Source organism: Hippocampus comes, unplaced genomic scaffold, assembly GCF_001891065.2.
Source record: "Hippocampus comes isolate QL1 unplaced genomic scaffold, H_comes_QL1_v1.1 scaffold8, whole genome shotgun sequence".
NCBI lineage: Eukaryota > Metazoa > Chordata > Actinopteri > Syngnathiformes > Syngnathidae > Hippocampus > Hippocampus comes.
This window is the reverse complement of record NW_017806153.1, coordinates 286949-299720: the sequence shown is the minus strand read 5'-3', so window position 1 is coordinate 299720 and position 12772 is coordinate 286949. Positions and strand designations below refer to the sequence as shown.

The 12772-nt window shown below is 43.7% G+C and overlaps 3 protein-coding genes across 6 annotated transcripts in view; 2 read left to right on the top strand and 1 right to left on the bottom strand.

Annotated features, from left to right (window-relative positions):
• wtap (WT1 associated protein) overlaps positions 1-2329 on the top strand; it is a 7103-nt gene extending 4774 nt beyond the window's left edge. For all 3 annotated transcript variants that reach the window (XM_019894962.1, XM_019894959.1, XM_019894960.1), the window contains 2 exons: positions 726-880; positions 1212-2329. In XM_019894962.1, the coding sequence (XP_019750521.1) occupies positions 726-880; positions 1212-1819 (763 nt within the window). In that variant the 3' untranslated portion in view covers positions 1820-2329. The remainder of the gene's footprint in view (positions 1-725; positions 881-1211) is intronic.
• Positions 2330-2540: 211 nt separating this feature from the next.
• On the top strand, positions 2541-5744 carry acat2 (acetyl-CoA acetyltransferase 2). 2 transcript variants are annotated; one of them, XM_019894957.1, is made up of 9 exons: positions 2541-2706; positions 3426-3560; positions 3632-3813; positions 4041-4158; positions 4338-4481; positions 4643-4765; positions 4837-4991; positions 5072-5182; positions 5307-5744. In XM_019894957.1, exons 1-9 carry the CDS (start codon positions 2631-2633, stop codon positions 5430-5432), a joined length of 1170 nt encoding a protein of 389 aa, XP_019750516.1. In that variant the 5' UTR covers positions 2541-2630; the 3' UTR covers positions 5433-5744. The 2 variants fall into 2 exon arrangements, with proteins under 2 accessions (XP_019750516.1, XP_019750515.1); XM_019894956.1 differs by having other exon boundaries at positions 5248-5744.
• A 317-nt stretch (positions 5745-6061) lies between these two features.
• On the bottom strand, positions 6062-7635 carry LOC109530981 (enhancer of rudimentary homolog). The gene is made up of 4 exons (XM_019894974.1): positions 7491-7635; positions 7195-7282; positions 6906-7026; positions 6062-6845 (listed from the first exon to the last, which is right to left on the bottom strand). The coding sequence occupies exons 1-4, from the start codon at positions 7491-7493 to the stop codon at positions 6743-6745; spliced, it is 315 nt and encodes a 104-aa protein (XP_019750533.1). The 5' UTR covers positions 7494-7635; the 3' UTR covers positions 6062-6742.
• Between the last annotated feature and the right edge of the window lie 5137 nt (positions 7636-12772).

Here is a 12772-nt window from a genome sequence, read left to right as displayed (position 1 = left end):
CCCCCCCCCCCCCCATGAATTAACGTTCTTATTCAGTGACATGACCTACAGCGCCTTTCGGGTTTGAAACCCCACGTCCTCAATAAGCGCTGTGAGTTGCTAAAGGTCCAGGGACGGTAGCATCCATTGTTTTCAGCTGCATTAAGAGTCACTTGGTTCCTTTGGGAATGCAGATTTAATTTTTTTTTTTTAATTAATATATTGAAATGTCTGTGGTGCAAGATTCATATTATTGTACAACCGGCAGGACTGTTGTAGCATTGTTTTGGCTCTTTTGACTGTTTTGTGCTACGTTCAAAGCCATGACCTCACAAAGCCGCCCCCTCAGTAATCTTTTTGAACTCGTCACGTTCCAATTGACCCCCTTTTTTTTTTTCTGGGACCATGTGGCCAATATGACGGAGCCAAATTGTGCTTGTGTTGAATACCGAATGTACTGAGGTGACTACCATTTCATCACATTTCATCCAAATGTGTACCGGCTTGCATCTGTTTACTCTCAAGAGTCTCTCCATTTACATAGGCTTTGTTTTATTTGTGTCCAAAAGTGTTTTTAAATTTTTGATTTCCCCCCCCCCCCCCCGAAATGACCAGTTTCTCTCCACGTTCTCTATGTTGATTCAATTTGATGGTCGTTTCGAATGTTGTCGCTGGGATGCCTTGGCCTCGCCATGTTTTTTGGTCTACTTGTTCCTCATGTGATGTCAGCCTTGTTTCCCTTGCAGCCAGACGGGCAAGAAGCTGATGGCCAAGTGTCGGATGCTGATCCAGGAAAACCAGGAGCTGGGGAAGCAGCAGTCGCAGGGGCGCATCGCCCAGCTGGAGGCCGAGCTGGCGCTGCAGAAGAAGTACAGCGAGGAGCTGAAGAGCAGCCAAGATGGTGAGAACGTGACAAAGGACAATCACTCTCCCAATCGTTTTTAGAATCTTGTTTTGAAATGTTTCGTGTTGGACAAAAAAAAACAATTAAGTAATGTCACCTGAGCGATGAATGTACTCACCAACCTTTTTGAAACTGATTCTGACTATTTCGGTCAGATATTCGTTGCCGGTTAATTTTGACATCTCTCAACATGACCGCCATTTTAAGATGGCCGACAAACTCATAAGTGAAGTGAAACAAGGAGGCGTTTTCCTGCTCATCATCGTCCATCACTGCTATGAACCCTTTGTGCTATTGACGTTGTGATGCCGGTTGACACCCCCCATAGAGCTGAATGACTTCATCATCCAGCTGGATGAGGAGGTGGAAGGCATGCAGAGCACCATCCTAGTGCTGCAGCAGCAACTCAAGGACACCCGGCAGCAGCTCACCCAGCCTCCTCAGGGAGTCTCCGCGGGGCCCAGCAGGACGTCAGCCGCCGCCGAGCTGGCCACCCAGCCCGAGTCGACCGCCGCCCCCTCGGACCCCGCCGCCAAAGACTTCGGGAGGGTGTCCAACGGGCCCAGCAAGGGGGCCCCTTCCCAGAAAGGCGGCGGCCTGTACCGGGAGGTCAGCAGTACCGACGAAGACTTTGCCATGTCACCCATGGCGTCCAGCCCCGGAGAAGCCGAGACCAAACTGTCCAACCACTCGGAGGAGGTGTCGGGGAGCCACGGCGGCCGGGCGGGGGCGCCCGTCGCTTTGAGCGCAGGGTACGAGAGCGTGGACTCTCCGACGGGCAGCGAGACCTCATTGACTCAGCACTCGAACGACACGGACTCCACCACTGACCCCCACGAGGACAAGGCTGCTGCCCAGGTCACCAAGGGCACCAGGACTTCACGGCACGCTCAAAACGGCCTGGACTCCACCACAAGCGACGGCGCCGTTTTGTAATGTACCCTTGGAGGGGTCTCTTTCCTTTTTTCTTGTTTTTTTTTCCCTTCTTTTTTTTTTTTTTTAAATACAGAACACGATGACAAATGCATAGTGTGTAATGCAGAATTGCTGTCAGGCATTTTGTTTTCCTACCCTTACCCTTTTGCTTCTTGTGAAACACATTTGGGAACATGGGAAATGGTTGATGTTCGACACAATTGAGTGGATGTTTCATTTCAAACAAAACAAAAAAAACTCATCATCAACCTTAGTATGTTTCATTCTGCTGTTGATTTGAGTTGGCCACTCACATCCGCTGTTGTAATTCGTCAAGTCCAATAATTAAGCGGCATAAACATCTCACTTAAGCTCTTGACCTGTGTTCTTATTTTTTATTTCAATTTTAAACTTTCATTTGAAAAAAAAAAGTTCAAAAGATTCTGTGAGTAGTTTCTAAGAGATGTTCATATTTGGACTCCAGTCCTTTTCATGTACTGACCAAATACCAATAAAGAATTTTAATACAAAGGAAAAGCCACTTATTAATTACTCTTGATCAATACATTGACATGAAACGCATTCATTGCTGAAAAACAGGCTAGCTGCTTTATCAGATTATTATAAAGTGTTATTGTTCCAATAAACTGGTGTTTATATATTTTTTTACGACAAAAGGTATGTGCTTGGATTTATAACGAGCGCTACCACCTCCACAACACCTGATGTCGCTGGCGTGCCTTTCCACTCCAATGACAGCAGCTGTGTCAACAGGATCTGCTGCAAGTTTGCCCACAACAGGACAGGACAGCCAGTCAAAGCAAGCAGTTGAATGCATCCAAGGCAACATTTCATCGACATGAATAAGGATCCTGTTGTCATCGTCTCTGCCGCGCGGACACCAATTGGTAAAGTACACACACTTTCCACACCACTCTCATTCATTTAAAAGCCACTCACTTCCTCCTCCATTTTAAGTATTTTTCTCATTGAGTTCATCTTAACTGTGGCTCGTCGTCCTCTCAACCGATTCGCCTTGAAGCTAACTCGAAATCCAACGTTAATCGTATTAAATTGTGTCGTTATATTGAAATAAAATGTTTTTTTTTCAGCTGGATTGAAATTAGTGAATTCATGACGTTCGGTCACGCTGTGTTTTTATTGGCTGCATCTGAGTGTCCGCTCTGTGTCGAAGGCTGTGATTGGTGAATATTCACAGGGCCACGGAAATGACACGATGTGATTGGTTACTGACAACATGCGAGCACATTGGACCAGGAAATTATTGACGTTCGAGATGACTGATAGCAACTGTTTGGTTTTTGCGTTTTGTGAAAGGAAAAAAATGTTAATGTTAAACCAATCATATTATGTGAAATATAAATATTATATGTTTTGTGTCACAGTTTAATATTTATGAATTGGCATACTTTACAGTATATATTCATTTGCGGTTCCTATCTAATGCAAACAATTATATTTCAAGTTCTCTCTTCCTTGATTAAAAAAAAAAAAAAAACAACAACAACAATCGTATAATATTTCTAAGATGTACTAGGATGAGCAACGACCCTGCCCTCACACATAACAGAATCCATGTGTTACATTTCCATTTTTCCCACTAAAGGGTCCTTGAACGGTTCTCTGTCCACGGTGCCTTTGCATGATCTGTGTTCTGTGGTGATAAAGGATGTCCTAAAGCGGGCTGCAGTGCAACCAGAAGACGTGTCCGAGGTCATCATGGGGCACGTCCTGACGGCAGGTACCACCAGTGGCCAAGTTGGCGTGGTGAACATCCACTCACTAATATTTTCTTTGCCATCTGTCTCGGAGGGCACGGGCAGAACCCGGCACGTCAGGCCAGCGTCGGTGCAGGCATTCCCTACTCGGTCCCAGCCTGGAGCTGCCAGATGGTGTGCGGCTCTGGGCTGAAAGCTGTGTGTTTGGGAGCTCAGTCCATCCAGACCGGGGAGTCCACTGTGGTGGTGGCAGGAGGCATGGAGAGTATGAGCAGGGTGAGGATTGCAGTGGCTGACAACATAGTAGAAAAAAAACCCTACAGTCTACACATGCTCTCTCGTTGTTTTATGGACCCTTGTAAAACTCACTTTTCTAGTACTACAAACGACACTAATCAAGTGATTCACTGAAAAAAAATGTTTGGAAAAAAAATACGTATTGTTCTTTCATCAAAACCGGGAAGGAGTTGCGTGACATCACGTGAATTGTTTTCCCTCTTCAGGCTCCTCACGTGTTGCACATGCGGGCCGGAGTGAAAATGGGCGACGCATCCCTGCAGGACTCCATGTTGGCCGACGGTTTGACCGACGCTTTTCACGGCTACCACATGGGCATCACAGGTGTGGCGGTTGTGGCGGTGCGAAATGATTGAAATCATATGCAGTGGATATAAAAAGTCTACACACCCCCTGTTTAAATGTTTTTTGTAATATATATTTTTAAAAAAAGAGACCAAGATAATAATTGTAAAACATTTTTTGGCATGAATATGTGATGTGTGTGTGTCCCCGCCCCTCAGCGGAGAATGTGGCCAAGCAGTGGGACGTCAGTCGAGAGGCGCAGGACGTCTTCGCCGTCCGCTCGCAGAATAAGGCGGAAGTGGCGCAGAAAGCGGGATACTTCCTTCAGGAGATTGTCCCAGTTGTGGTTCCGTCCAGGAAAGGCACGTAACAACTTGAGCATTTCACTGTTTCGCACTGATGATGATTATTTTTATACACTGGGACATAAGACAAAGATAATGATATTCAAACATTGCTCATGAAAACTAAACTAAAAGGAAGCATTAAAAAAAAAAAAAGAAAACTTATCAAACTTCTTCAGGCACGGAGGAGGTGAAGGCGGACGAATTCCCTCGGCACGGCAGCAGTCTCGAGAGCATGTCCAAACTTAGGCCGTGTTTCATTAAAGACGCCAGCGGTACCGTCACCGCCGGCAACGCTTCAGGTGAGCGTGACGTCGCACACAAATAAACTCTTGGAACGGGATATTTGCCAACCTCCCTCCTCACGCCGTAGGTATTAACGACGGCGCGGCCGCCGCCGTGCTCATGAGCCAATCGGAGGCCTCAAGGCGGGGCCTGTGGGCCATGGCCAGAATTGTGTCGTGGGCTCAAGCCGGGCTCGACCCGTCCGTCATGGGCACCGGGCCCATACCCGCCATCAGGAAAGCAGTGAGAAGTGGAAGCTTTACATTCAATCTTCATCTTGACCATTTCTTGCCACCCAAAAAAAAATGTCTTTCTTATTTTAGGTCGAGAAGGCAGGGTGGCAACTGGATCAGGTCGATCTCTTCGAGATCAACGAGGCCTTTGCCGCGCAGTCCGTTGCCGTTGTTAAAGAGCTCGGACTGAAAGAAGAAAAGGTACCTTTTTCAAATCAAGAAATGAGACTCGATGTGGCACCGCGAAACACAATTTCCCGCTGCAGGTGAACGTGAACGGCGGCGCCATCTCACTGGGTCATCCCATCGGCATGTCGGGCTGCAGGGTTCTGGTGACGCTGCTGCACGCGCTCCAAAGGACCGGCGGCAGGACGGGCGTGGCGTCCCTGTGCATCGGAGGAGGCATGGGCATCGCCATGTGCGTGGAGAGGCTCTGATGGCGCATTGTTGATCCCTTCAGTGTAAGCGAGTGCTTATTGGTTAAGTGTCATTGCCGGGGCCTTCTTGTTGCGCTTCAAACTTAACATTCCGCATCCATTTCCTGTAAACATGAACGGGCTCTCGTCCAGCAGAATTGATACCATGATAAGCTGTCCACTGTCGTAACCGCTGTCCCTGAAAAGGTTAAATATAACTACCCCGTGACGAAATTAAAAAGCGGCCTACTTTCAAGAAAGGCGTCAATTGATTTTGATTTGTGGGTGGTGGGAGGGAGTAATGCTATGAGGTTTTTTTTTTCCCCTTCCAACAAAATATTCTGATTGAAAAAAATCTTATGAGAACATTTTTTTAAGACAATGGAAGAACAATCGCCTTTATTAGTCTCGCAATTGAGAAATTTGTGATTGCTGTTCCCTCTGTTGGGTTTCTCACTAACCAGGAGTCACCTTCTTTGCATTTGAAAATATTGTGACACCTGTTAATGTACAATACTTCCATAATCCAGCGTTCATTTAGCAACAATATTCATGCAACAGGGATAACATAATAACAGAAGTATTTTCCCATCTAGCATGAGTGCATTTTGGACGAATTCATTCAACGATGTACGCACGGGGGCACAGATTGCAAAAAGTGTGATCGCTTTCAAGTTGTTTATTAAAGAACAGTTCCAAAGCCAAAATGATGATGTTTGAATCAAAGGAGTCCGATACATTATGTAAAAAAAAAAAAGTTTACAAAAAAGAAAAAAAAACAGCATTAAGTGTCACTATAGTAACCACAGTAGTCAGAATAACAAAAAAAAAATACAACTCTTGTAAATTTTGTGTCGTCACTCCATAACAATTTTAATTGAAATTCCACAGCACTGAAACTGGCTTGGACGAGTTACTGAGAATAGCAAGTTAGAAAAAAATAAAAAAAAAGTTCACTCAGTCAGAAACCAAAGGGCCACCGCCAGGTGACCCAGACCGTCCCCGAAAACAAAATGGACATCCTCTCATTTAAAGTATCCCCTTTGTGTCGTCACTCCATAACAATTTTAATTGAAATTCCACAGCACGGAAACTGGCTTGGACGCGTTACTGAGAACAGCAAGTTAGAAAGAAAAAAAAAAAAAAAAGTTAACTCAGTTAGAAACCAAAGGGCCACCGCCAGGTGACCCAGACCGTCCCCGAAAACAAAATGGACATCCTCTCATTTAAAGTATCCCCTTGTCCTCTTATCACACAAATCTCAAGAGAAGTTTTCGAAATGTAGCTGTGTTTCATTCGACTCCTTTGGGATGTGTAGCGAAGGACAACGGTGACATCGGTCTCACTACTTCCCTGCTTGGTGAGCTTGACGTCTCAACAGGACGTAAATCTTCTCCTTGATCCAGTCTTTGTTGTACGGCTGGTATGTTTGGGTGTCTGCTCTGTAACTGAAAAAAAGGCCACGTTCAAAATTTGTAGGAATGCAAATTCACACTTGAAACACTTACACAAGACAGCTCAGGTCTGCCAAGTCGTCAATGAAGTCAAACAACTGGCTAATATCGTATGTGATGGAGGGGCTGTTGGGGTTCATCCTCTTGAGATGCTCTTCGTACATTTTGCACACACCTGTGAGAAAGATGCAGGTGTTTAAAAACTGTGCGATATGGACTTTGAATAGCATTTTGGTTGAGACAATTACAAAATAGCAGGAAATTTGCAAACTTTTCTCGCTCAAGATAAGCCACGGGTAGTTTTATAGCGAGTTAAGAGGTTTTGACGGTAAAGCGTCCAGACCTTCCATGCATTCATTCACCGACTCGTAGTCAGCGTATGTCCGGCCTTCGGGTCTCTTGGTGGGCTGAACCAACAGGATCGTGTGCGACTGGGAGATGAAAGGTGATATGAATGCCACAAAAATGTAAGTATGATCAATACAAAAACAATATTACTTTGTTTGGTGATTTTTACGTTTGCCGAAGCACGTTTGACTCAGTTACCCGGCTAGCTCGTTAGCTTGGCTGCAGCTGCCCATCCGATTGACTGGGGTGCACATTTATTTGTTCAAGCATAAAACAAGATAAATCACTCACCATGTTCGTGTTAAATTGAATCCTAGTTTAAATTCTGGTACGAAAAATTTGGGATGAAACAACACTCTATGCTTGACGAATGTCTTGTGCTTTGGAGCTGTTTACGGCAAGATCGCGAGGGGAAGAGATGTCATTTCCGGTATGAAGCGAAAGGGTTTCAAAATAAAACGTTTAGAGCCCCGAATTTCCCTGTACAGTATTATTTTCCAGGAGCACAGACCTACCTACATTTCCATTTTAAATGCAGTGGTAATAATTTATTTCCAGCAGTGTTTTGTCTTCATTTAATAGCTTGTGTGTTGGCCGCGCGATTTCCAGTCGTTTATGGATTATTTATATATTTTTTTATTATCGCCAATCATATTTCGACCAATGCCTTCAAAATCTCGAATGCAGGCGTCGACCTCTGACGCCTAACCACAAACACACTTCATTAGTTCTTGGAGAATGGGCAATTCCAAAAATAATGAAAAAAATCAACAGTGAATTTTCGCAACAACAATTAGTACCTGTATCTTTTTTTCCATTTTATTATTAAACTAATATTTTTAAGGTAAAGTCGGCAAGCTCGAGATCTATGTCTGCAATTCTTGCCGCCGAAAGATGACGTCTTGGGAAAAATTGAGTCGATTTCATTTGTATCGGTGCTAACGATGACATCATCCAACAAAGGTCAAGGAAAGGTGATATAAAGGTAAGTAAACTTGACTTTCCAAAGAGTTATTTTGGTTATTTTACCTTGATTACAGTAGGTTGGCTGTGAATTGGTTATTTCAGCGTGATGTGTCGGGTGTCTGGAATCGTTTGTTTTGCCGTGAGTAATACAATGGCGGTTGTCGCCATTAGCTGTCGAGCAATCACCCTTAAGTGGGTTTATCAGGGACATTTATCCGTTTCTGGGCTGCTTTGAAGATTCGCGTACCTCCATGCCAGTAGTACAAACTTTTTGCGTCTTTTCAAAAGCAGAATTTGCGTCGCCGAGCGAATTCGACTCCAATCACAGCTTTGCTAATGTGTGCAATTACTCCAGAGTGTAAGCGGCAGAGGCCCAAGTTCAGTCAGTAGCGGGCAGAGGCCCAAGTTCAGTCAGTAGCGACAAGTGAGGACAAGCGATTAGCGAAATAAAGTGATGTAAAACCCTTCAAAGTAAAATACATGGCAGAAAATGTATCACATTTAATGTGTGAAATCATGTTGCTTTATTTTGTCCCTTGCACATGAGCCACAATTCACAAAAAAAAAAACAATAGGACAAATCCATTTTTTATTATATGAACAAATTCTTGACATGTTTTTCATGCAAAGTCGAATGAAAGGAGGCCTTGTAACTCTATACAGTACAAATGCGCACTGTGTGTCACCTCAATCATATCGTGCACAAATTCAGCATTTACATTTTTCGGGTGTGGCCTCACATGCTCTCTGACACTCTCCAAGAGAAGCAAAGTTGTTCGCGTTGCCCTGGCATCTTCCAAACCCAAACTCTTTACATTCGCCGATGCTTGCATTGAAATAGAATCGTCTTTTCCAGGTATTGCAGGGGCCCTTGTCACGTGGCAGGGAGCATATGGTCTGTGGAGCAAGAGTGGCTGGATCTCCCCAGTGCTGCGAAGGACAAGGTAAATACAGTATGAATCACATCTGCAGTGGGAGATTAATTTAAGTGGAAATAAATCCAGTTCAAATTTGCATCATATTGCTCAACAGATGAGCACAATAAGCTAAACAAAACTGTGAGGCCCTTTTTCATGGTGAATCCTTAAAATGAAAAAAAAAAAAAAATACGATTGTCATTCTTCACTCACGTTAAAAGGTAAACACAAAAGAGCTTTCTGATTTAGCCCGCATCTGTCGAATCGGGCAAATTCCACTTTGTCAAAGTAAAGCCTCGGAGGTTATCCAAAATGGCTACTTGAAAACAAAATGTCTGACTTCCTGTTTCATTTTGTTCATGGCTTCTTGAGACTCTTTTTGTGGCTCTTGTAATGATCGACCGAATCTCCAAGTTGGTTTGATGAAACTAGTGTCAAAGGCAAATTTGCTTTTGGCTTTCCAGGGGATGCCAGTGAGTGAATTCCGGGTGGTCATGTTTGGGACACTTATTTTCATTTCTACCAGGATGCAAGCACTAGCAAAAATTGGGAAGGTTTTTGTTGTTGTTTGTTTTAAGGCATGATGAGACGCCCAGGATTTCAATTGACCAGTTATTATCTTTTCTTAACAGAATATAAACGGAAGCATTCTTCATACCACTGTGGTACGGTATTCCGGACATCTGGCTCTCCCAAATCCGTTAGCGGCAGTGACCCCATCCAGACAACATCCATACCTAAGAATGGGAGGTAGGTTACCATTTAATTCCAAAGATAACTACAGCAAAGTAGGCGCAGACACAGTCATGCACTTTTGAATTGACCACTCTAAGGCAATATATATATATTTTTTTCCTTAGCAGATAATCATGTGGTTTAAGATGACACTCACGTGTAAATGGGGTCTTTATGATCCGAGGACTCATGTTTGAGGTGTTGAGTGCAAAGCGATGATTTCGAACAAAAATAGTCCCCTATAGTAACAATAATCAGGAGGAAAAATTATTTTTGAATAGCATATTTAATAGGACTGCAACAAACATTTATACGGATTGATTATTAAATCATCTGTCGTTTATTTTGTCCATTAATAGATGAACCGGATTTATCCCTTTCGTGCACCCTGTAACTTGATAACATAAGATGTCCACTGTAGTAACCACTGTCCCTGAAAGGGTTAAAAAACGTATTTTTGTATATGCACGAGAAAAGCTGTTTTAGCTTACAAAAAAAGGTCATTTCAAATGATACTGTTCAATGTTTATTTGAATTAAAAACAAATAGTTTCTGAAAAGCAATAAAGAGAACAATTTGGGCTGATATAGTTACTAACACACAAATATGGAATACGAAATGAGCAGTCGTTCATTTTACTGTTGCCCGAAATGGAAGTCATATGCTCATCATGCCGTTTTTAGAGTTCCAAACAATAATCAACGCGCTTCAGCTCACACATTCAAATAATTAAACCACAGCCCCTCATTCTTCGCCCACAAAGCCCGACGTCACTTTGCGTCCTTCAAAACTCCTCGTTCAGCTTCTCCATGTCCTTCTCTCTGGCCTCGAAGGCACTCTTGCTGATGCACAGGTCGTCCATGGCGTCCATGATCTCTTGCATATCCGCCGCCAGATCTTTGTAGCTCTCCTTCAGCTCATCCTGCTGTTGCTTCAGCTCCATGGCGGCTTCGAGTAGCTCTTTGGCCTGGATGCTGCACTGGCTCCTCAGCTCCTCCACATCCGACAGCATGGTCTCCATGCTCCTCATCAGCTCGTTCAAACCCTCGGCCGTCACCTCAAGAGTCGCCGGGTTGTCGTCGACTTGGCTGTTGTCCGCCTCCAACGTCCACTCCGGGGACGTCCCCTCCGCCGATGTCCCCGCCACTGCTTCGGCTTCTGGCTTTGAGTTATCATCCATGGCTCCTGATGCTCGAGTTGAGTCGCTGGAAGACAAGTCGATCATTCAGCTTGCGGTTTATGTGCTGCTCAGCTGGTGCTGACTTTCAGCTCCTTGGGTGAGGCTGGAATAAGGTGTGGAAATGTGGCAATGAGTCAATCATGCTGACTCGCTGTCCAGCAAACTGCTCCACTACCTCTGGTTTCCATTCAAACGGCTATACTTCGCATGAATGGCATATTCATGTATTTAAAGTTGGACGACGGGGCCACCGATCCTTGCGTTTCATGAGCTCTGCGTAGCAACAAGTGATGCAACGTCGCCATGGGAAAATGCTTCTTGGAAGGCTTCTTAGCTCTTTTCTGAACGATTCTTTGACTTGACGCGTGTGCCGCTTTGATAGCATCAACGCTTATTTCCATAGATGGTTCGATCCAAATGTATGGCGGCAGAGCAACCGAGTGCCTCAGTGTCATGTGGACGCGTGGAAAACGTACATGCACTGTAAGTTGTGCAACGATCTCCTTTCTTTTTCCCTTTCATGGGATGAAATAACTTAAGCTTGTGCGTGGGTTCAAAAAAAAAAAGAACACCGGTGCTGCAAATGTCGATTGAGATAAAGACCCTCACACCACTTCAAGTCTCTTATCAAGGCAAGACAACTTGCTCTGCGAGGGAATGAAAACCGCTGCCCTTTAAATACTGAGTTGTCAACAAAAGCTGCTCGAAAACCATTTTTGCAATTCAAATACAGTTTATTCATGTATATATTTATATTTTTTTACTTTATCCACGCTGATGAATGAAATACGGTAATAAGAATACGTTTTTCCCGATGTCACAGCTCCATACAAATTGTACATGGCATTGCATTACAATTAAAAATAAGCGCAACAAGTGGAGTGATTTCAACTAATCAATGCGGCAGCGGCACCTCAAATGCAACAAAAAAACTTGAAACATCACGTGTGACGAATTAGCTAAAATAAGGGAAAGCCTTACTTGTTTCTCTGCTTGTTGTGTGTGAGTGTCGGCGATGTTTCAGCATGTAGACTGAAGATAACTGGATCCTTTTTGGAACTCGCCCACTTCTTACGAGACGTACACGCATGTAGGCACATGTACACACACAAAACTCCATTTAAAAACACTGGCTTTGATTAATGTTTTTTTTTTTTTTTGGGCCGCGTTTGAATCAGATTTATTGCGGGAAAGAAAAAAGTTTGTCAACTAGCTTTACCTCCAAAAAATTTATTTTGCGACTTTTGAGCTGTTGACTTCATTTTAAAAGAATATTGAAGTTTAAAAAAATATATTTAAATACTTTAATATGTTTTTGCGAGGCTTTGTTGATATTTTCCACTGTGTAACAAAAGTGAGCTTGAGGAAGAGGAAATGATTGCGGGTGATGCTAATTTTGCCAACTTCAGAGTTCGGGGGATGTCTCGGACTTTCATCTTTTGCAAGCGTAGTTTGAACGTCACATTTTGGCCTCGGGTGGACATTTTGTAAGTCCCTCGAATTTTCTCACGAGGGCAGTGTTGTAATGTTGTTGATCGGACTACTCCATATGCTACATGTGTTTAACTCAAGGATCAGGTCTGTATAACTTGTGTTATTATTATTATTATTATTATTAATTATTCATTTTATTATTATCTTTCAACTTTCAGTTGAGTATTGCCGTATATCTATTTAAAGGCTGCCCAACACATACGATCATCTCAATACCAATTGTGTGTGTGTGTGTGTGTGTGTGTGTGTGTGTGGGGGGGGGGGGGGGGGGCGTCCGAAAT

Coding starts and splice junctions, on each gene's coding strand:
- acat2 (XM_019894956.1), top strand. CDS start 2,631: ATGCATCCAAGGCAACATTTCATCGACATGAATAAGGATCCTGTTGTC. Junction 2,707..3,425: donor TGCCGCGCGGACACCAATTG/GTAAAGTACACA, acceptor TTCCCACTAAAG/GGTCCTTGAACGGTTCTCTG. Junction 5,183..5,247: donor TCGGACTGAAAGAAGAAAAG/GTACCTTTTTCA, acceptor TTCCCGCTGCAG/GTGAACGTGAACGGCGGCGC.
- LOC109530981 (XM_019894974.1), bottom strand. Junction 7,027..7,194: donor GGTGAATGAATGCATGGAAG/GTCTGGACGCTT, acceptor TCTTTCTCACAG/GTGTGTGCAAAATGTACGAA. Junction 6,846..6,905: donor GCAGACCTGAGCTGTCTTGT/GTAAGTGTTTCA, acceptor CCTTTTTTTCAG/TTACAGAGCAGACACCCAAA.